Source organism: Paramisgurnus dabryanus, chromosome 12, assembly GCF_030506205.2.
Source record: "Paramisgurnus dabryanus chromosome 12, PD_genome_1.1, whole genome shotgun sequence".
Taxonomy (NCBI): Eukaryota; Metazoa; Chordata; class Actinopteri; order Cypriniformes; family Cobitidae; genus Paramisgurnus; species Paramisgurnus dabryanus.
The window spans coordinates 16,452,973-16,469,448 of record NC_133348.1 but is presented as its reverse complement, the minus strand read 5'-3'; the positions used below and the strand labels follow the sequence as shown (position 1 = coordinate 16,469,448).

At 38.3% G+C, this 16,476-nt stretch overlaps 3 protein-coding genes and 1 non-coding gene across 6 annotated transcripts in view; 1 reads left to right on the top strand and 3 right to left on the bottom strand.

Moving 5' to 3' along the window:
* fmn1 (formin 1) overlaps positions 1-1,902 on the top strand; it is a 35,375-nt gene extending 33,473 nt beyond the window's left edge. Inside the window, exon 18 of the transcript XR_010528771.2 lies at positions 692-1,902. The gene's annotated coding sequence lies outside the window, so the exon portion shown is untranslated. The remainder of the gene's footprint in view (positions 1-691) is intronic.
* A 2,067-nt stretch (positions 1,903-3,969) lies between these two features.
* On the bottom strand, positions 3,970-10,325 carry rrm2 (ribonucleoside-diphosphate reductase subunit M2). Of its 3 annotated transcripts, none has more exons than XM_065256880.2 (11): positions 10,141-10,325; positions 8,938-9,001; positions 8,650-8,718; positions 6,845-6,991; positions 6,622-6,738; positions 6,401-6,534; positions 6,069-6,163; positions 5,856-5,989; positions 5,652-5,756; positions 5,319-5,432; positions 3,970-4,812 (listed from the first exon to the last, which is right to left on the bottom strand). In XM_065256880.2, the coding sequence occupies exons 2-11, from the start codon at positions 8,971-8,973 to the stop codon at positions 4,660-4,662; spliced, it is 1,104 nt and encodes a 367-aa protein (XP_065112952.1). In that variant the 5' UTR covers positions 8,974-9,001; positions 10,141-10,325; the 3' UTR covers positions 3,970-4,659. The 3 variants fall into 3 exon arrangements, with proteins under 3 accessions (XP_065112952.1, XP_065112951.1, XP_065112950.1); XM_065256879.2 differs by lacking the exon at positions 10,141-10,325 and adding an exon at positions 9,957-10,110; XM_065256878.2 differs by lacking the exon at positions 10,141-10,325 and having other exon boundaries at positions 8,938-9,901.
* On the bottom strand, positions 6,241-6,375 carry LOC135738603 (small nucleolar RNA SNORD94). The gene has a single exon (XR_010528722.2). It is a non-coding gene; the product is annotated as a small nucleolar RNA SNORD94 (small nucleolar RNA).
* A 1,328-nt stretch (positions 10,326-11,653) lies between the features above and the next one.
* klf11a (Kruppel like factor 11a) lies at positions 11,654-15,851 on the bottom strand. Its single transcript, XM_065256877.2, has 4 exons — positions 15,688-15,851; positions 14,537-14,782; positions 13,240-14,110; positions 11,654-12,385 (listed from the first exon to the last, which is right to left on the bottom strand). Exons 1-4 carry the CDS (start codon positions 15,709-15,711, stop codon positions 12,099-12,101), a joined length of 1,428 nt encoding a protein of 475 aa, XP_065112949.1. The 5' UTR covers positions 15,712-15,851; the 3' UTR covers positions 11,654-12,098.
* Positions 15,852-16,476: the final 625 nt, after the last annotated feature.

Below are 16,476 nucleotides of genomic sequence, written 5' to 3'. Positions count from 1 at the left end.
TAAATGAAATCAGGTCTATTATTTGATGAATGGATGTTCAGGAAACGTGATGACCTTTACAAAGACCAACCTAGTTTTCTGTGGATGTAGCTAATGATAAGTAAACGTTATCTTAACCCTTTCTGTATTAAATCATGCTATTGTTAAACTCAACACACATGCGAATAAGGAATATAGTGAGTACATAAATTAAACATTTTAAAATAGTATACTCTATAAAATACCAGGTTATTTTTTTAAACCAGTGTTGTGGATCAAAAGGGAACCTTTGCTTTGTTGTTCAATCAAAAATGCTGTTTTAGGTTCATTTAACCCAACTCTTGGGTTTATCCCTTTTTGACCCAACACTGAAAATATCCCAGTGCAGGTTTTATGTATCACATGCACCAATAGGAATGCCAGGAAATAACAATTCCCAGAGTATCCATGATCTTTGACCGAACAGTATACCCATAAACTTATTTTCGACTACACAAGGAATCAGAAGGTATCGGATACGACACTAGATGTGTGGGGTCACATTCATGACCCAGACCTGAGTAATGGCACCTTTGTCTCTTTGGTATGTGATTGGACTCAAAGTATTTCAGACAGCTGAGAGGTATGGGGTGTTAGGAAGGGCCCGTGTCCCTCCTCTGCAACTGCTGTCCAGGACTGCTGTTTTCTGATTGGCTCATTTCTTTCCTTTTAGGGTCATGGTGAGTGACAGGTGCTCCGGCTTGCACATCAGTGCTGACTGCTTGGCTCCAATTCCTTATTTGTCACCTTCTCCCCCTTTATCGCTCTGACTGGACACTGTGAGGAAACTGAGCAATTTTACTCGAAATAGCCTTGGGTGTTGTGATGTGTATGGTTTGGAGTGTAATACAATTGATTGGTTTACATTTACAATGATGCGTTTCGGAGATGCTTTAATTTCAAAGAGACAACGTAGACATTTTTATGAGTATGTGTGTGTTCCCTGGGATGGAACCCACAACCTTTGCGCTGCTTATGCAATGCTCTACCAAATGAGCTATAGTACAAAACATTTAGTCTTTTATGTTAATGATTTGGTTTTTTTCAACATCTTATTAAAATGAAGTTGACCATTTGATATTAGAAATGAAAATGCCTACTGTCTCGCCGTGTTATCTAACGTTTTATCGGCTTGGAGAAGAACAGATACTGTTCTATTTGTGATCGTCAAAGCTAATGGATGACTGGAAAAGATTGTGATATCAGTGTGATAATATTTAGTTATCTTCTTAAAGGGATAGTTCACCAAAAAAAAATGTCATTATTTACTCACCCTCGTGTTGTTCTGAACCTGTATAAATTACTTTGTTTTGCTGAAAAACAACAAAAATATTTGTAATCAACCAGGAAACAGGAGCATCATCGAAAAACTATAATACAAAATATTATGGAAGTCAGTGGTTCTGGAAAACAACAACAAATTTAGAGTAATTAAATAATTAAATACATCTTTTTTATTTTTTGGGTGAACTATCCCTTTAACGTTCAGATTCCTGGGGTTTCCTTAAAAACCCTTCGGTTGGCAGTGCCAAAGCTGGATTATGTGTTAGCATTTTTCATCACCGTAATGTTCAAGCGGGACTATCGGATGTGCTATTATTAGGTATTTTTTCACACTAGGCTCAAAGACATCTACAGAACACAATCCGTTAGGATTCCCGTGTACTGTGGCATCTTATTATAGCTATGATGATGCTGTCTAGAAACCTGTTATTGACGTGAGGTCATTGCTAATTCTTTGGATTGCAATTTAGTTACTTTTATGTACTATGTGTCTAATTCTGTGACAAATGTGTAGTCATTAAACTAATAATGTTACTGGATATGTCATCTTTTCAGATCTGGGTGTTCCCAAAAAGCTATTAAAGAGTTGTTTTCTGATGTAGGCCTAATATTTATTGGGTTGTTATCTATTTTTTGTTGGCGACCCGGTGGTCTACAGCAGTGGTCAGACAAAGAAGGAAACCAACACAAGCACTTTAACAGGGCCCTCTTTCCTTAAAAGGACACGTAGGGGACACAGGATTTGCCTGTTTAAGACAGCTGCACTCAAAGTGTGGCAACTGTTAGCCCCAAATGCTTTTAAACATTGGGAACAATGGTTTGTTTATCAACCTGTTAGTGACGTGACCCTACATAAGCCATGTCATGCTGAGCCAGATATCTGCTTCTAAAAGTGTTTTGATGGTTGTTGTGTTTAATTACATAAACGTATGTAGCAAATGTGAGTTAATAGTTAAAAATGACATTAAAGATGAGAAAACGTCTTTTTCTAGAATATTAACAAATGATAAATATATAGTAGTAGTAGTAGTAGTAGTTAAAGTTCATTATTGGTCAATTTCAAAAAAAAAAAAAAAGAGGGAAAAAACAATTTACAAACAAACACAAACATTAAGTTACAATATAAACAGTATTTTAAAAAATCACATCATATAAGCACTACTTTGGTATACAACTTTCTATATCTCATTAGTCAAGGTATATACTACTACTGTCATTACTAATGTGACAATAAGCTGTCAGAGTGATAAAATGTGTGTTAACAAGATCTATTGTGTTGATGTGTAGGCCTAAAGCAGCTGTTAGTATCGGACTCTTTGAAATGATGGCCTACTGACAGGCATGCTGATCAGAAACACCCATATAAATGATGCTCAAAATATACAATCGCTATTATATCAACAGCTTCAGGGTTCCCACACCTTAGTAAACTTCAAATTCAAGGACCTTTCAAGAACTTTCCAGGTCCAAGACCCTCAAATTCAAGGACTAAATGTTGGGACACATTTAAGTGAGAGCAAGGTTACATCGTGTTACCTTTTAAGATACATTGTTACAGTTCCCTTTTGAGGGAACTTGCGCTGCATCACTGCGGTGACCCAGGGGACGCCTCCAGGAGTAAGTGCATCTGAATGTGTATATCAAATTCAACCAATAGTGAGGCTTAACGACAAAGACAGGGTGATGCGGGAGCAAGGAAGTATATCGCTATCTGAAATATTGCCAAAGACGGCTTTACAGGGACGCAGGAGTATGGCAAGGGAGACGCAGCGTCTCGTTCCCTGCTCAGGGAACAACAGTTACATACGTAACCCGAGACGTTTTCATGTGTCAAACACAACTATGCAAAAAAGCATTTTGGTGTGAATCAACATTCGCATACATAAGATATAATAAGCATTAAAGCGAACAGTTTAGCACGTTTGCTTAATGTCTAGAATTTTTATGATATTATCCTACACTACACAGGGAATAATATGGATTTTTTCCAGAAAACTTTTTGCATAAAATAGATTCAAGCACTTTCAATGACCTTTATCTATGAATGTATATTTTCAAAAACTTTCAAGGACTCATGGGAACCCTGCAGCTTCGACGGGATGATTTTGATATTCACAAGTCCATCGTTTTAGCAATACAGATCAATTGGCAAGTCAGAGACATGTACACTAGACACTATAGAAATGTTCAATTTTGGAAACAACAAATAAAATCAACTTTACATGTCTTGGATTATATACACAACACACCTCATATATAACTTCTGTAGTGTTGATCCTGGTCATTTAAACCACATGCTACCGCTACTAAAAGAGTTTCTTAACCAGGCCCACGTGGGGGTGTCAACAGCTTTCCAAGGAGGCCTCAAGATGACTAAAATTATTGCAAATATTTCTTGGTTATTTTTTGTAACAAATGTACATGGTCTAGTCATGCCAAGCTCTAGTATATTTAATTTGGTAGAAATAGAGTGGGGTGCTACAAATATTTACTGTGGACCATTGGGGTCCTGAAATGAAAAAGGTAGAGAACCACGTACTAAAGGTTCATTGTGTCCCAGGCAGTGTTTCACAATGTCACGGAAACACTTACAATGGTTAGTCACCAAGCCCATGCCATGAGTGCTCCAGATAATGAGTCCTAAAAATATATTGAGAGCTTAAGAAGTTTCCATGTCACCAACTTGTTCTTTATTGCAGGTGTGCATTGAGAAAACCATGTAATCCATCTACTGTACCAAAAACGCACAATTGTAAACCAATATTCCAATGGGAATTGCACAAAATATTTTACGGTCATTCAAGTATAAGTTCACATAACATTCTTGTAAATATCATGAACAAATTCATAATCAAGAACGCTTTAAATACAGAGAGGGATGTTACAACCAAAAACTGATATTATGGGGTTTGTGGAAAGTCACTTGTTCTAATAGTAATAAAACATGGTCAATTACGTAACATAGCTACTTGGTGCCACATACAGTTAAGGCAACACTAAGACAAGCCAAAAGAGAGAAATTTTTAAATGACATGTTCTTAAAAGCTAATTTGCCATGCACTAAACAAAATTTGGGTTAAAAATAATCCAATATTAGGGTGGTCTGTAACCACAGAACACCGCGTCAACCAAATGCACTTACAGACCCAAAAATTATTAGATTCAAGTCAGTAGATCAGGTTTATTTAAATTTAAAACAAAAAATAAAAGCACTTCAATATCATTAAAACAAAAAACATGTACATAAGAAAGTGATCTATTCATCCTATAAAAACACTGTACAAATGCAAAATGCAAGCCATATCGCACGGCAATAAAGTCTGTAGTTATCAAGTGTCCATTGTGGTACTGAAGGGTTTAAAAATCAGCGTCCAATCTGAAAGTGTTATCTGTTGGTCCAGACATGACTCCCATCCTCTGGTACTCTCCCACTCGCTTCTCAAAGAAGTTGGTCTTGCCCTCCAAGGAAATATTCTCCATGAAGTCAAAGGGGTTCTCCACTTTGTAGATCTACAAAGCAATTTATAAGGTTAATACAAATACTAAAATTCTAGTACTGCACCATTAACAAGTCACATGGCTACTAGTAATGGAAAGACTCCCAGATTTACTCTGTGCAATCGGCATAAAAGGCTAACAATGCATCGGTTTAAAAATTGTGCATTCAAATAAAAATTTAGCATTTGCATCGTTTCTAACATATTGCACTGGTAAAAGTGTGTTGCGCTTAACCAGACAAAATGTGTCATTTTAACAGTACCACATTCAATTGCACAGCATCATTTTTTTCATTGCATCGGACCGCGCTGCATTGTATTGCATCAGTAGCTGCTACATGTGCATCTTAATGCATCGTTGGCTATGCGTTGAGATCACGTTGGACTAAGTAATAAGATGCACATCCCTGGCTACTAATGCCACAAAAATACTCCTGATATTTTGATAAATCTGCAAGGTATAGTAGTTGAATCATAAATTGATTCAACTACTATACAGTTGAGTAAATAAATCTCTACCTTGCTGAATCCCAGCTCCAGCAGTAATCTGTCAGCCACAAATTCAATGTATTGCTTCATCAGGTCACAGTTCATACCAATCAGCTTCACAGGTAAAGCATCAGTCAGAAACTCCTACAGGATGAAAGACACCATTGCATTTAAAGGTTCAAAGAGTGCATTATAAAATACAGTCACTTTAGATTAAATTACCTGCCAAATCCATAAATGTACTATAGGAAATTAGCATACAACATTTAAGGATGCCCAACAAATCAGACATGTACATATTAAGTATTAGCACTTTAAAACACCAAGCCATTTTCAATTGGAGCAAATGTTGCAAGCACAAACCTGTTCAATTTCAACTGCATTTGTGATAATTCTCTTTACGGTTTCTTCTGAGGGTTTGTTGACCAAGTGCTTGAACATAAGGCAGGCAAAATCACAGTGAAGACCCTGATGGTTGAAAGAGAATTAGAACCACAGATTGGCATTTTACACTACATTCACAAGAGCATCTGTTTTGGGTGTGTGGGTAAAAAGCTTAAAATCTACCTCATCTCTGCTGATAAGTTCATTGGAGAAGGTTAGTCCAGGCATGAGTCCTCTCTTCTTCAACCAGAAAATAGCAGCAAAAGAACCAGAAAAGAAGATTCCCTCCACAGCAGCAAAAGCCACTACTCGCTCCCCTGTAAACAAACATGAGATTTAGATATGCTTCATACATTACTTGCAGTAAATTAGTAGAAAAGTAGTTACAAAACATACCAAATTGAGCATTTTTGTTAGAGATCCAGTTGAGTGCCCAGTCGGCCTTCTTCTTGACACAGGGCAATGTTTCAACGGCATTGAAAAGAAATTCTCTATAAAACAAATTAATTTCAAAATTAACCCAGGGTCGAATAAACCTTCAAAGTCATTTAGAAAAGCACACATTTAGAGGGCTCAGTCGAGGCGTCTGTTTCGTACCGACACCCTACAACCAGCAGACCACATGCCCACTGATCTGAGGTGTCAGCACTCAGCTCCCATTATCAGCTGAGGTACGTACCCCTGCGCCACTCATCATCGCCCCCAAAAGCAGCCAGAACAAAACTCACCTCTCTTTGGGGTCTTTGATGTAGGTGTCAATCAACAGACTGTACATTTCGGAGTGGATGTTTTCCATAGCAATCTGGAAACCGTAGAAGCAACGGGCTTCAGTCACCTGGACTTCCTGAGTAAATCGCTCCACCTAGTGGCATAGAAGATGTACAATGAGAACCTGATGATTTTTTCCCCTTAAATAGCAGTTTAGGAACACATTTGCCTTTGAACTCACCAAGTTTTCATTGACAATGCCATCACTTGCAGCAAAGAAAGCCAAAACATGAGAGATGAAATATCTCTCCTCATCTTTCAGGGAGTCCCAGTGCTGAAGATCTTTGGACAGGTCAACCTTGGAGAAAAACAAATCACTTAGTCATAATGCAACACAAAGACCATTTAAGATCATTTGATGCCATAACATTTCATACAGAACAACATTTTGGGTCAAAGCATACCTCCTCAGCAGTCCAGAAAGATGCCTCTGCCTTCTTGTACATCTGCCAGATGTCATGGTACTGAATTGGGAAAATGACAAAGCGATTGGGGTTCTCCTTCAGAAGGGGCTCCTCCGCCACACTTGCTTTCTTGGTTTTTGTCTGATCCTTAAAGAAGAAATTAAACACTTATGAAAAAACTAAAGCTTTCACTGTCCACACATCTAACTACTTGTAACAAGGTGGAAGGCCTAAACGCATAGTTGGTTACAAGTCACACGAGTGACAGTGGGACACCAAAAAGGAGGAAGAAACGATCAGGTCCGACTAGAGAATGAATAGGGTTTGGTTTTATACAGAGTGTGAGCAAGTTTGACTGATAGAGCATCTTGGATTGTAGTAATGTGCATTCAAGGGTTTACATAGTTACATCTGAATACAGGGAAATACTGCATATGCAAGTGAATCGCCACCATTCAGAAAGATAGCATTTATGTATGAATCGAGATCAGGATTCTTTTTTGCGATTAATCGTGCACTATGCTAAATACACATTGGTTGTTAACAGAAGATAGTTTTTGGTTTAAGTTTTAAACAGATAGTTCTCTTACAAAACTGCATTGATTGTCCTCAGAAGGCCTTCATTAACAAAAGTTTAATGAATCGTTTAAAATTAGCTAAAAAAAAAACTACAATTGAGATTTTAGTGTTTTGTTACAACCATTTATAACATATCTAGCTCTTCTTAAGTTATGGGTAGAAAACCAAAGTATGGGGCCTTTAAAATGTTGTGGACAGCTGTAGGACTTGAAGTCAATATGGTTGGGATTAGGGCTGGGCAATTATCGCACACATGTCGCAGGTGATACGCCCACGATAATTAATGCGAAATTGCCCCGGTTGTTAGTGAACTACAGCTTTGTGTAGTAAATGGCGCTCCATATGAAAGCAGGTGATGGTGACTTACTACTAAAAGAACCGGATTTACTGACGAGATGCGCATGACAAGCACATGCGATTAATCGTGCAGCCCTGGTTTGGGATCCAATTTTGCAGGAATACCCAACACAGTCTGTAAAAACCTCAAAGTTAGATTATGTGATAACCTGCTTGACAAAATCATCCTACATAATGTTCAAAACCTTGGTATCTTTGACACAGCCTTACTTGGTCAATATTAATGATTGAAATCAATGTGAAATCAAACTTTGATGCTTCTAATCTCAATTATTTTATTAGACTTTAGCCTGGATTTCACAGGCAGGGTCACATTGATTGTTAAATTAGCCGATTTCTTTAAGCAGTAAGCTAGCGCAGTTCAGTAGCGTTAGCCAAGAACAGTAAGACGACGTGAAGGATCTTTAATAGGATAAAACCACAGCAAAGCCTAAAGTTGCATAAAAATAATTAAATAATTTTCGTTCTGATTATTTAATGATCCTGACAAACACATTTGAATTTGTTAGGCAATGGTTTATTTTGGGTTGGGCCCCTACACATCGGTTTGAGCTACTGACCCGCCAAAATCAAGCTATAACTAACTTAAATGGCAAATATGTAGTCCGTTCACAAAAAGACGTTAACTTCATTAAATATTAGAAGACTCAGTTTGATCGTTTTGTTAACCACGAAACAAAGACCTGCATAGTAAGTGAGGTACCGTTAGCATTAGCTAAACTTGGCGCGCTTTAAATCCGCCAAAATGTATATACGTCTTTTTAAACTCTCAAAAGATAACTTATGATCCTTTAAGAAAATGTTTGACTTGCATTATTGACATAATCCTAAAAAAACATGCATAGATAAGGAGTTTGAACGGAACTTACCTCTGCGTCGTCAAAGATTTTACGCGCGGTTTTGGACGCCAGGATTCTGGTGGAGTTCAGACTAGGAGGCTAAAGACAAAAGATTCACACTTTTAACAACAAAACAACTCTTCTTGGTGACTTAATAGCTCGGTTAGTTTTAACTTAGGTGCACATCGGTTGGTTAAATAACCAAGTTAGCACTGAACACGCATAAAGCTTACTGAAACACCACAGTCGACGATTTTAAGCATTTTTACACATGAAGTTAAAAGTTTAACCTAATAGCGTATAAAAGAATCAACTTACCGTGTTTTCTTTGTCCACCAAGGAGATGTTGCTCATTTTTGAAGCAACGGCGTTCTCATTCTTGCTTTTCAGTGGAGAGCGAGTTGACAGCATGGTGAATTGTATAGTGTTAGATAAAATAAGACAAAAGAGCTAAAGTTTAGTTGCAACGACTAAGTTTTTAAAAAGCAAAAAGCTACAAATAAATAAACTGTGCAAGCCTGAAGATCTACAGTCCAGCTGGAGGGAAACACACAAAGTAAGAAAGCCGGCGGAGACTCTTATATTCGATTCTTGGCGCTCAAACTCAGCCAATAAGAATGCAGGAAACGTCCGCTTAACTAATCAGGAGTCGACAAGGCGTCACGTGGAAACTATATACACGCCTGCTCGCGGGAAATTCGAACTTATTGGGGGGTTGTGAAATGTTACAAAACCCCAATATACCAGTTTTTAAAATGTTATATAAAAAAGGCGCGAAAATGAAACAAATAACTTTGTAATTATTGATGATTTGCAATAAATTGTACAAAAACGTCTTTATGTTTAAAGCCTATAAGAGTAAAATCTTATGTTTACTTGTTAAGATATTTCCATCAACAATTATTCCCAGTTTTCCCTAGAAAGGTTTTCCTTTCTCTAGTTTTAATACTCTTCGAAATACTGTAAGTTTAAGAAAACAATGCGATAATCTCATTGGATATACATCGCCACATGTTAAAATGATACAGTAATCAATGCTTACACACAGACAACGCATTAAATAATAAGCATTAGAATAATGTAAAAATAAAAGTTATATTAACTGCCTGCTGTTTGGAAAAGATAACAGTTTCATTTATTAATACATGCACAAGTCAACGCATTTGTTGTTTTTACAACAAAATACTAACGTTACTGACAGGAAGTACTTTTGGCTTCGCGCCAGATTTGCATAAACAATCATATAACGTCAACCTTACTGCAACTCAGCGCAACTAAAATATTACATTTTGAGCATAATGAGCATAAACTACGACACATCGTTTTGAAGTGGCTACCTTCATAAAACAATCCATTTGACGTGGCGCCAAATGTTTTTGCTGTTGTTCTTGTTTGTCTTGTCCACAAACACATATATAAAAATTGGCGTCGTTTATTAATATAAAATGGACATTCATGTCTTCAAAAGAGAGAGAGAGATTCTAAGCATATGCATTTTTATGGACGATGTTTATAAGTTACCAAAACAAAGATCAGCTGCGCAGTTAATTCCTCATCAAAACAAAAAGACGAGTTACGAGCTCACTTTATTTAAAACCAGTGAGAAAAATATAATTGTTCGCTTGAATCCTGTCGAAAACATAACTTAGAACAAAAAGTGTTTAAATCACGCCTTTTGTCAACAACATACAGGACGCGGGACAAAAACAACGCAGGCGCTCTAAACGTCATAGACCAGGAATTTGCTGCATACTTATGAGAGACTGCCACCTAGTGGGAGGATGAATGTATATGTGAAATGTTTGAATACAGATATTTGCTGTAGTAAATGTACGCAAAAAAATGTTTATGTACAATATTTAGCATTACTATGCTTACATAATAATTTTTATTTTAACTAGATGTGTATGACTGATTATGCGAAATAAAAAACATAGAAAGGACCACAAAAGTACTAAAAAATCAACAGATACAGTAAGATAAGACATGTTAACAGAAAATGACACAAGGAAATACCCGGCTTGAATATATTTATGTAATTATTCATTATATAAACTGCCTGTAATGGCCATGAGAATCCAGAAGAGGGTGCGCTTTAACAGCAGTAAACCTTGCTCTTCAGAAGAAGCTGCATTGGCAAAAAGTTGGGAAAATTAGATTTAAACAATTAATGGTAGCATGCGAACCTGACAGGAACTTCTATGGTTCTATAGAAACTTCTATAGAAACATTTAGGAATGCAGGCTAGGAGACAATAGGTGTTGCGTCACAAATTTGGTGTCGTAACAAAGACTTTTTGGTAAATAATTTGTTATTTTTATTTAAAAATCGATGGCATGTATAATACGTTTATAGGTTCATATTGAAGTTAAAGTTAATTCTAATCCGATCGTCAATTGCTTTAAACCTTTTTTTTCAATGATCAGAAAATGTAGTTGTTTAACAGGGCCTTCTAGTTTTTGCAAATTTTCATAAATTCCCAAATGTATTTTTATTTGTTTAAGTTGGCATCATTAGAACACAGACGATATATTTGATACCGTTTAAATACAGCGGTGGTTTAGTTTATTTTGATAATTTCTTTCGTTTGTAAATGTCGGTCAGTAAGGCAAATGGGCGGAGACCATGACTTGTCAGTCATGCTGCTGTTGCCATATTTACAACTCGCCACCCTCTCTGATTGGTCGCGCCCCCTAAACGATCCACAAATGCGCAATGTGATTGGATGAGTTGTGTTACTGGGTGCTGTGGGGTGACAATGTTGAGAATTTACGTTGAGCTATCTACGGTGTTGTGTAACGATGTCGTCATACGGGTACATTGCTTCTATTGTTTGCGTGTTTTATATCAACGTTACACAAGTGTTTGTTAACATTTGATAGTCGTTATTAACCTGTTTATATTGTGTAATGTATTTTTTTCTTTCAAATTCTAGATTGTAGTTATTCTAAAAAAATATTAGTGTCAAATTACATACATTTAAGAATTAATGTTTTAGCTTAATAAATATATCAGATATAACAAATAAAACAAATTATACAGTCTTACTACAAATGTTTATTATTAAATAATATGGAATATTGCAGGTAGTTTCTTATACAGGAATACTGTTCAATTAACAGAAGTAACATCAATAACATTTATTCATATATCAACAATAAATGCATGTTTGAATACACATTACATTCATATAGATAGCGATATTTATGTACAAATATACAAGAGTACAGAATAAGTAACAGATGAACTGATGCAAAGACTTTGGCAAAGGGAGTAAATACATATTGGGAGCCATAACTTATAATATAAAAGTAAACAAGAAATCTTTATAAACAACCATGATTCAAATAAAAAATCCAGTGCAATGTCACTTTGTTTTATGTACATGGATGTGTAGCAGCCTTGGTTTTTCGTGTATTTCCCCTGTGAAATGGACAGTGGGATATTGTCCTGAGGTGACTGAGGTGAGTGGTCTCAACCTAGTTTGATGAAGGAAGAAGAACGCTAAGGGGAAGGGAAGATGGGGCTTGGGAAGTGGCCATTTTGCTGAGATCGCGAACTTCGTTAGGCCATGCTCCGGATCTCTTGGTTGTCATGTGACGCCGGGCGTGCTTGGTCAGGTGGTCGCTTCGCATGAAGCGACGGTCGCACACGGGACAGACAAACTTCTTTTCACCCGTGTGTGTCCGACGGTGCCTGGAAAGTTCATCAGAGCGTGCAAACTTTTTGTCACAACCTTCCCAGTGACAACTAAATGGTTTCTCACCTAAAACACCAAAACAATTATACAATTAACAATCAAACTTATTACAAATGTTTATTAATTATTTCAAACATTTAAAGATGTTAAATATACATGTAATAATAACTGAACAATGCTTGTTTAAAAACTTTAAAGAGCACATATTTCATTGCTAAAAAACAATGTTATTTTGTGTATTTGGTATAATACAATGTGTTTGCGTGGTTTATGGTTATAAAACACCTTATTTTCCACATACCAAACATTTTTGTAGCTTTCTGAAATGCATGGATTTGAAAAGCTCTGTGTCCCTGATGGGCCAGCTAATCTGTACGTTGTGATTGGCCTGAATACCTCTGAAGTCAGACGGAAATATGACGCTCCTTACCATGTTTGAAAGGTTCGCTCACAATGCAATGCTAACATGAGTTAACTTACAGGCTGTGATCCGAATTATGATAATGTCGGTCTTGTCTACATCACCAATCCCAGAAAGTAAACTGTGGCCTACAATCCGTGTGTTTGTTGTAGTCAAAGAAAAGAGATTTACTTTGGAGGCATTAACTTGTGTCATCATTTACTTTTGGGTTTGTACGTTTTGCATATCGTTAACATGTACTAATCCACACTTACACAAAAAGATATTTAAAAACGTGAATCGGACAATAGGTGCTCTTTAAATCTGACTTTTTCATGTTTAAGTGCCATAATTATGTCCCCAGTGCTTTTATCAACCTAGAAAATGTGAAAATTATGTGGTCTATATGGTATTTTGAGCTAGAACTTCACATGTGTACTCTGGGGACATAAAAGTTTTATTTGACATCTTAAAAATCTTCCACTTTATATGTTAAATATCCTGTCAGATGGATACAAACCTGTGTGGGTTCTTAGATGGGCCTTCAGGTGGGAGCTTTTAAAGTAAGTCTTCTTACATCCTTGGAAGGTGCAGACATAGTTTCGCCTGCGAGAGAAGTCAGACTGCGTCACCCCATTACTTTGACCCGTGGGCATGTACACTGGAGCAGGAGCCAGGGGCAGAAGCTTTGTGTTCCCAAGGGTAACAACACCCTGCTGACAGGTGGAAGCCTGAGATACCTGGGACTGGGGGACTACAAACATCACAGTCCCCTGAGCTACAGGTGAGCCCACCAAAAGGGACTGAGAAAGAGGGCCAGATTGTGGAAGAATAGGCTTTGTCCCAGAGCCCTGCATCTGTACTGGGGTCTGAACAAATGCGGAGATGATTCCAGTTTGCCCATTAACAGGAAACACCTGACAGAGCATAGGGGGGCTGGTGATGGGGGACTGCGGAATAGCCTGAGAGGTGGGGATAACAGGGACTGTGGAGTCAGGGGACGGGGCAGTTCTTTCAGTTTCTGGAGGGTTATGTGGGCTATTGCAGTTTTGCTGATCTGTGTGCTGTAAAGGGATTTCTGAATAACATGACTTTTCCTGCCCCGTAGTCAGTGCTGGAATGTCGTGGTCAACGGAGCTGTCAGCGGTGTGTCGTATAACACTGGTCGCTCTGCGGAGTGTGGGCTGTTCTGTGGTCTGCGGTGGACATGCGTTGACCCAAACTGTGGTAGTGGGATGCATGCTGACATGACATGTTGCCCTGTTGATCAAGGGTGAGCATAGCCTGGACTGTGACAGGACAGGTTTGAGACCCGAACCTGCCACTGAGGAACTGAGAACGGCTGTGCCTGAAGTTTCTGCGAAGCTCGGGCTATGTGGAGGGGTCATGCACTGGTGGGAAAGAAAAGATTTGCATTGTCTTTAATACCTTATTTGCAATGTTTCAAATTTAAAAATAGCTTTAACAGAATTTCCAAAGCGTAACCCCTTAAACTCTGAGGACCCGCTGGTGGGTCCAAAACTGCACAATAAAATTTTTTGTTGTGGAGCACGATATTTTCTGTAAAATAATAACATTTTTTATCAATTTACTCCCAAGTACGTGAGTAGATGAATCTTTTAAATTCAGGCATGCCCAAATCTTCAAAAAAGTTTATTATACTGCAGAGCATAATCATTGTTTGGGTAAATTGCTTTATTTATAGGCTACACTCACTATCCACTACTACAGTAATTCAGATGCAATAAGGATACTGTATCCAACATCTGGATCATACCAACACAAGACAGTGTATTGTTTTTTTCCAAGCCACTCACCAGTGTGGAGAGGGAGGCCATGTCTTTGGGGGACTCAATACTTTCAGTCTGCAAGGGTAGAGAATCACAGGAGTCTGAGGTGGGCGTCAGTGGGCGAGGCTTGTGCGTCCTCTGGACCCAAGAGCTCATGCATACCAAAGCCTCTGCAGCTTCCAGGTCATTGTATTCCAAAGTCGAGGAGCAAGACTTCTCACTGTCATGCCGGTTTCTCTCCATTATCACCTCACAGATGCCCACAAGACTGGACTACAGAACAAGTAAAGATACACAGGCCATATTTAATCATGACATAAAGGTCCGTATGAAGAGCATGTTCATACAGATGGGTCCAATAACAAAAGACATGCCGATATAATGAATGGATTTAAACTAATTGCTAAGCAATTGCTGAGTGCTGAACTGTAAATAGCTACTGCCATTCATAAGAGGAGAAATGGGCCCCAGTGTTGGGCGACTACACCCACCCAGACCCTAGCACAGCGTTAACCATGAGCTATGGGAACCTCCCATCGCCAAATATAGACTGAAGAGTGACGTGCACCCAACCAAAACGCCATGTGAGTGTGCCATGCATGAGTATCATGTATGAGGAGTTAACAACATCGAGACATTTCAGTAAGGTTTTTATTGTCCCTCTTATAGGTCTGCAAGCACAAAACATAATGTTGTTATGAAATAATTATATAATGCAATCTTAAATTACAGACCATAGGTCATTCCAGGCAAATTCGTTTTTATGTTTAAGCTAACCATATTTTGCAAAGCATTAACCGAGAGTACGTTCAGGGGGCAAATAAGGTCGCAAACAAAAAAATGGTGACAACAGTTTGTACCCAAGTAGCACTGCAGCTCAACGCAGAGTAATGCACAATAAAGACTGCGGCAAATTGGTCATCATCACTTAAATTTTATTAAAGCCTATTTTCCTTAAAGACAACGGATCATTGCAAGTCAATATGATTAAGATTGTTTAAAAGACTATTACAGTTTAAACAGTGATTTGTTTAAAGTCACTTCTTACGACTATGAACACAAATTGATTCCATGGTGCGCAACTTTCTAGCGCCAAAAAAGCGGACGTAATCAGCGTAACGTTAAATACTAATTAAACAACATTCTTAAATCACTTTGACAAGCTAAAATAAACTTACCCGGCGGGAGTCAAAATTCAGCATGCGTAAATCTGTGAAAGTCAGAAACGGGAAGACAGCGGTGATGCGACTGTTCAGCAAACCTCGGGCACATAAGTCTAAGCACTTTTTACAGCAAGGTTCAACCTCAGCTGAGTGATTCAGAAGCGCAAAAAAACAACAGAAGAAAAAAAAACAGAAACAAAATTCAGAGCGCTCTGGCGGGTGGTAACATGTTACCAATCAAAAACAAAGGTGTAGCGAAAACGGGCCAATAGGAAGGCAGGCGGCGCGTGATCGGGACGTGATCGCTCGAGGATTGGCGGAAACGGGGTGCGTGGCTGTTGGGGGGCGTTACGGAGGAGTCAGCGGTGTCAGTGTAAACCCGATGAACCCGGCGCTCGAGAACTGGGGGAAAGGTCGGCGCGGCGAATGAGCGGAATCGTGAGATACTCGCACGCGTCTGGATCTCTGTGCTAGCGGAGTGTGCGCATGCTCAGACGACGCACAACTGGATGTGCGTGAGCCAACGCCTGGAATGGAAACAAAACCGTATTTAAGATAACAGATAAAATCGGCAGACTATCCTGCATACAGTATATGTCTTAGCTTATTCCTCTTCATCATGTGTGAGACATGTATGATAAACATGTGTGTTTTGTGTTTTTAGCTGTCGGTCTGCTTGTCTTGTTGTGAATGTTTTGAAACCTCACGTGACCTGCACAAAGGGGAAACGGGGACATGGTCAAAAACCATGGAAGATGCTGCTTAAACAAAATATACATTTGATGTAATGCCACCTATGCAAAT

What these genes read in the sequence shown, in the direction of transcription:
- rrm2 (XM_065256878.2), bottom strand. Translation starts at nt 9,030, where the DNA reads ATGCTGTCAACTCGCTCTCCACTGAAAAGCAAGAATGAGAACGCCGTT. An exon ending in CTTTCTGGACTGCTGAGGAG is followed by an intron (nt 6,739 to 6,844) that starts GTATGCTTTGAC and finishes TTTTTCTCCAAG; the next exon opens with GTTGACCTGTCCAAAGATCT. An exon ending in TAACAAAAATGCTCAATTTG is followed by an intron (nt 5,990 to 6,068) that starts GTATGTTTTGTA and finishes GTTTGTTTACAG; the next exon opens with GGGAGCGAGTAGTGGCTTTT.
- klf11a (XM_065256877.2), bottom strand. Translation starts at nt 15,711, where the DNA reads ATGCTGAATTTTGACTCCCGCCGG. An exon ending in TGGCCTCCCTCTCCACACTG is followed by an intron (nt 14,111 to 14,536) that starts GTGAGTGGCTTG and finishes CTTTCCCACCAG; the next exon opens with TGCATGACCCCTCCACATAG. An exon ending in CCATCTAAGAACCCACACAG is followed by an intron (nt 12,386 to 13,239) that starts GTTTGTATCCAT and finishes TTGGTGTTTTAG; the next exon opens with GTGAGAAACCATTTAGTTGT.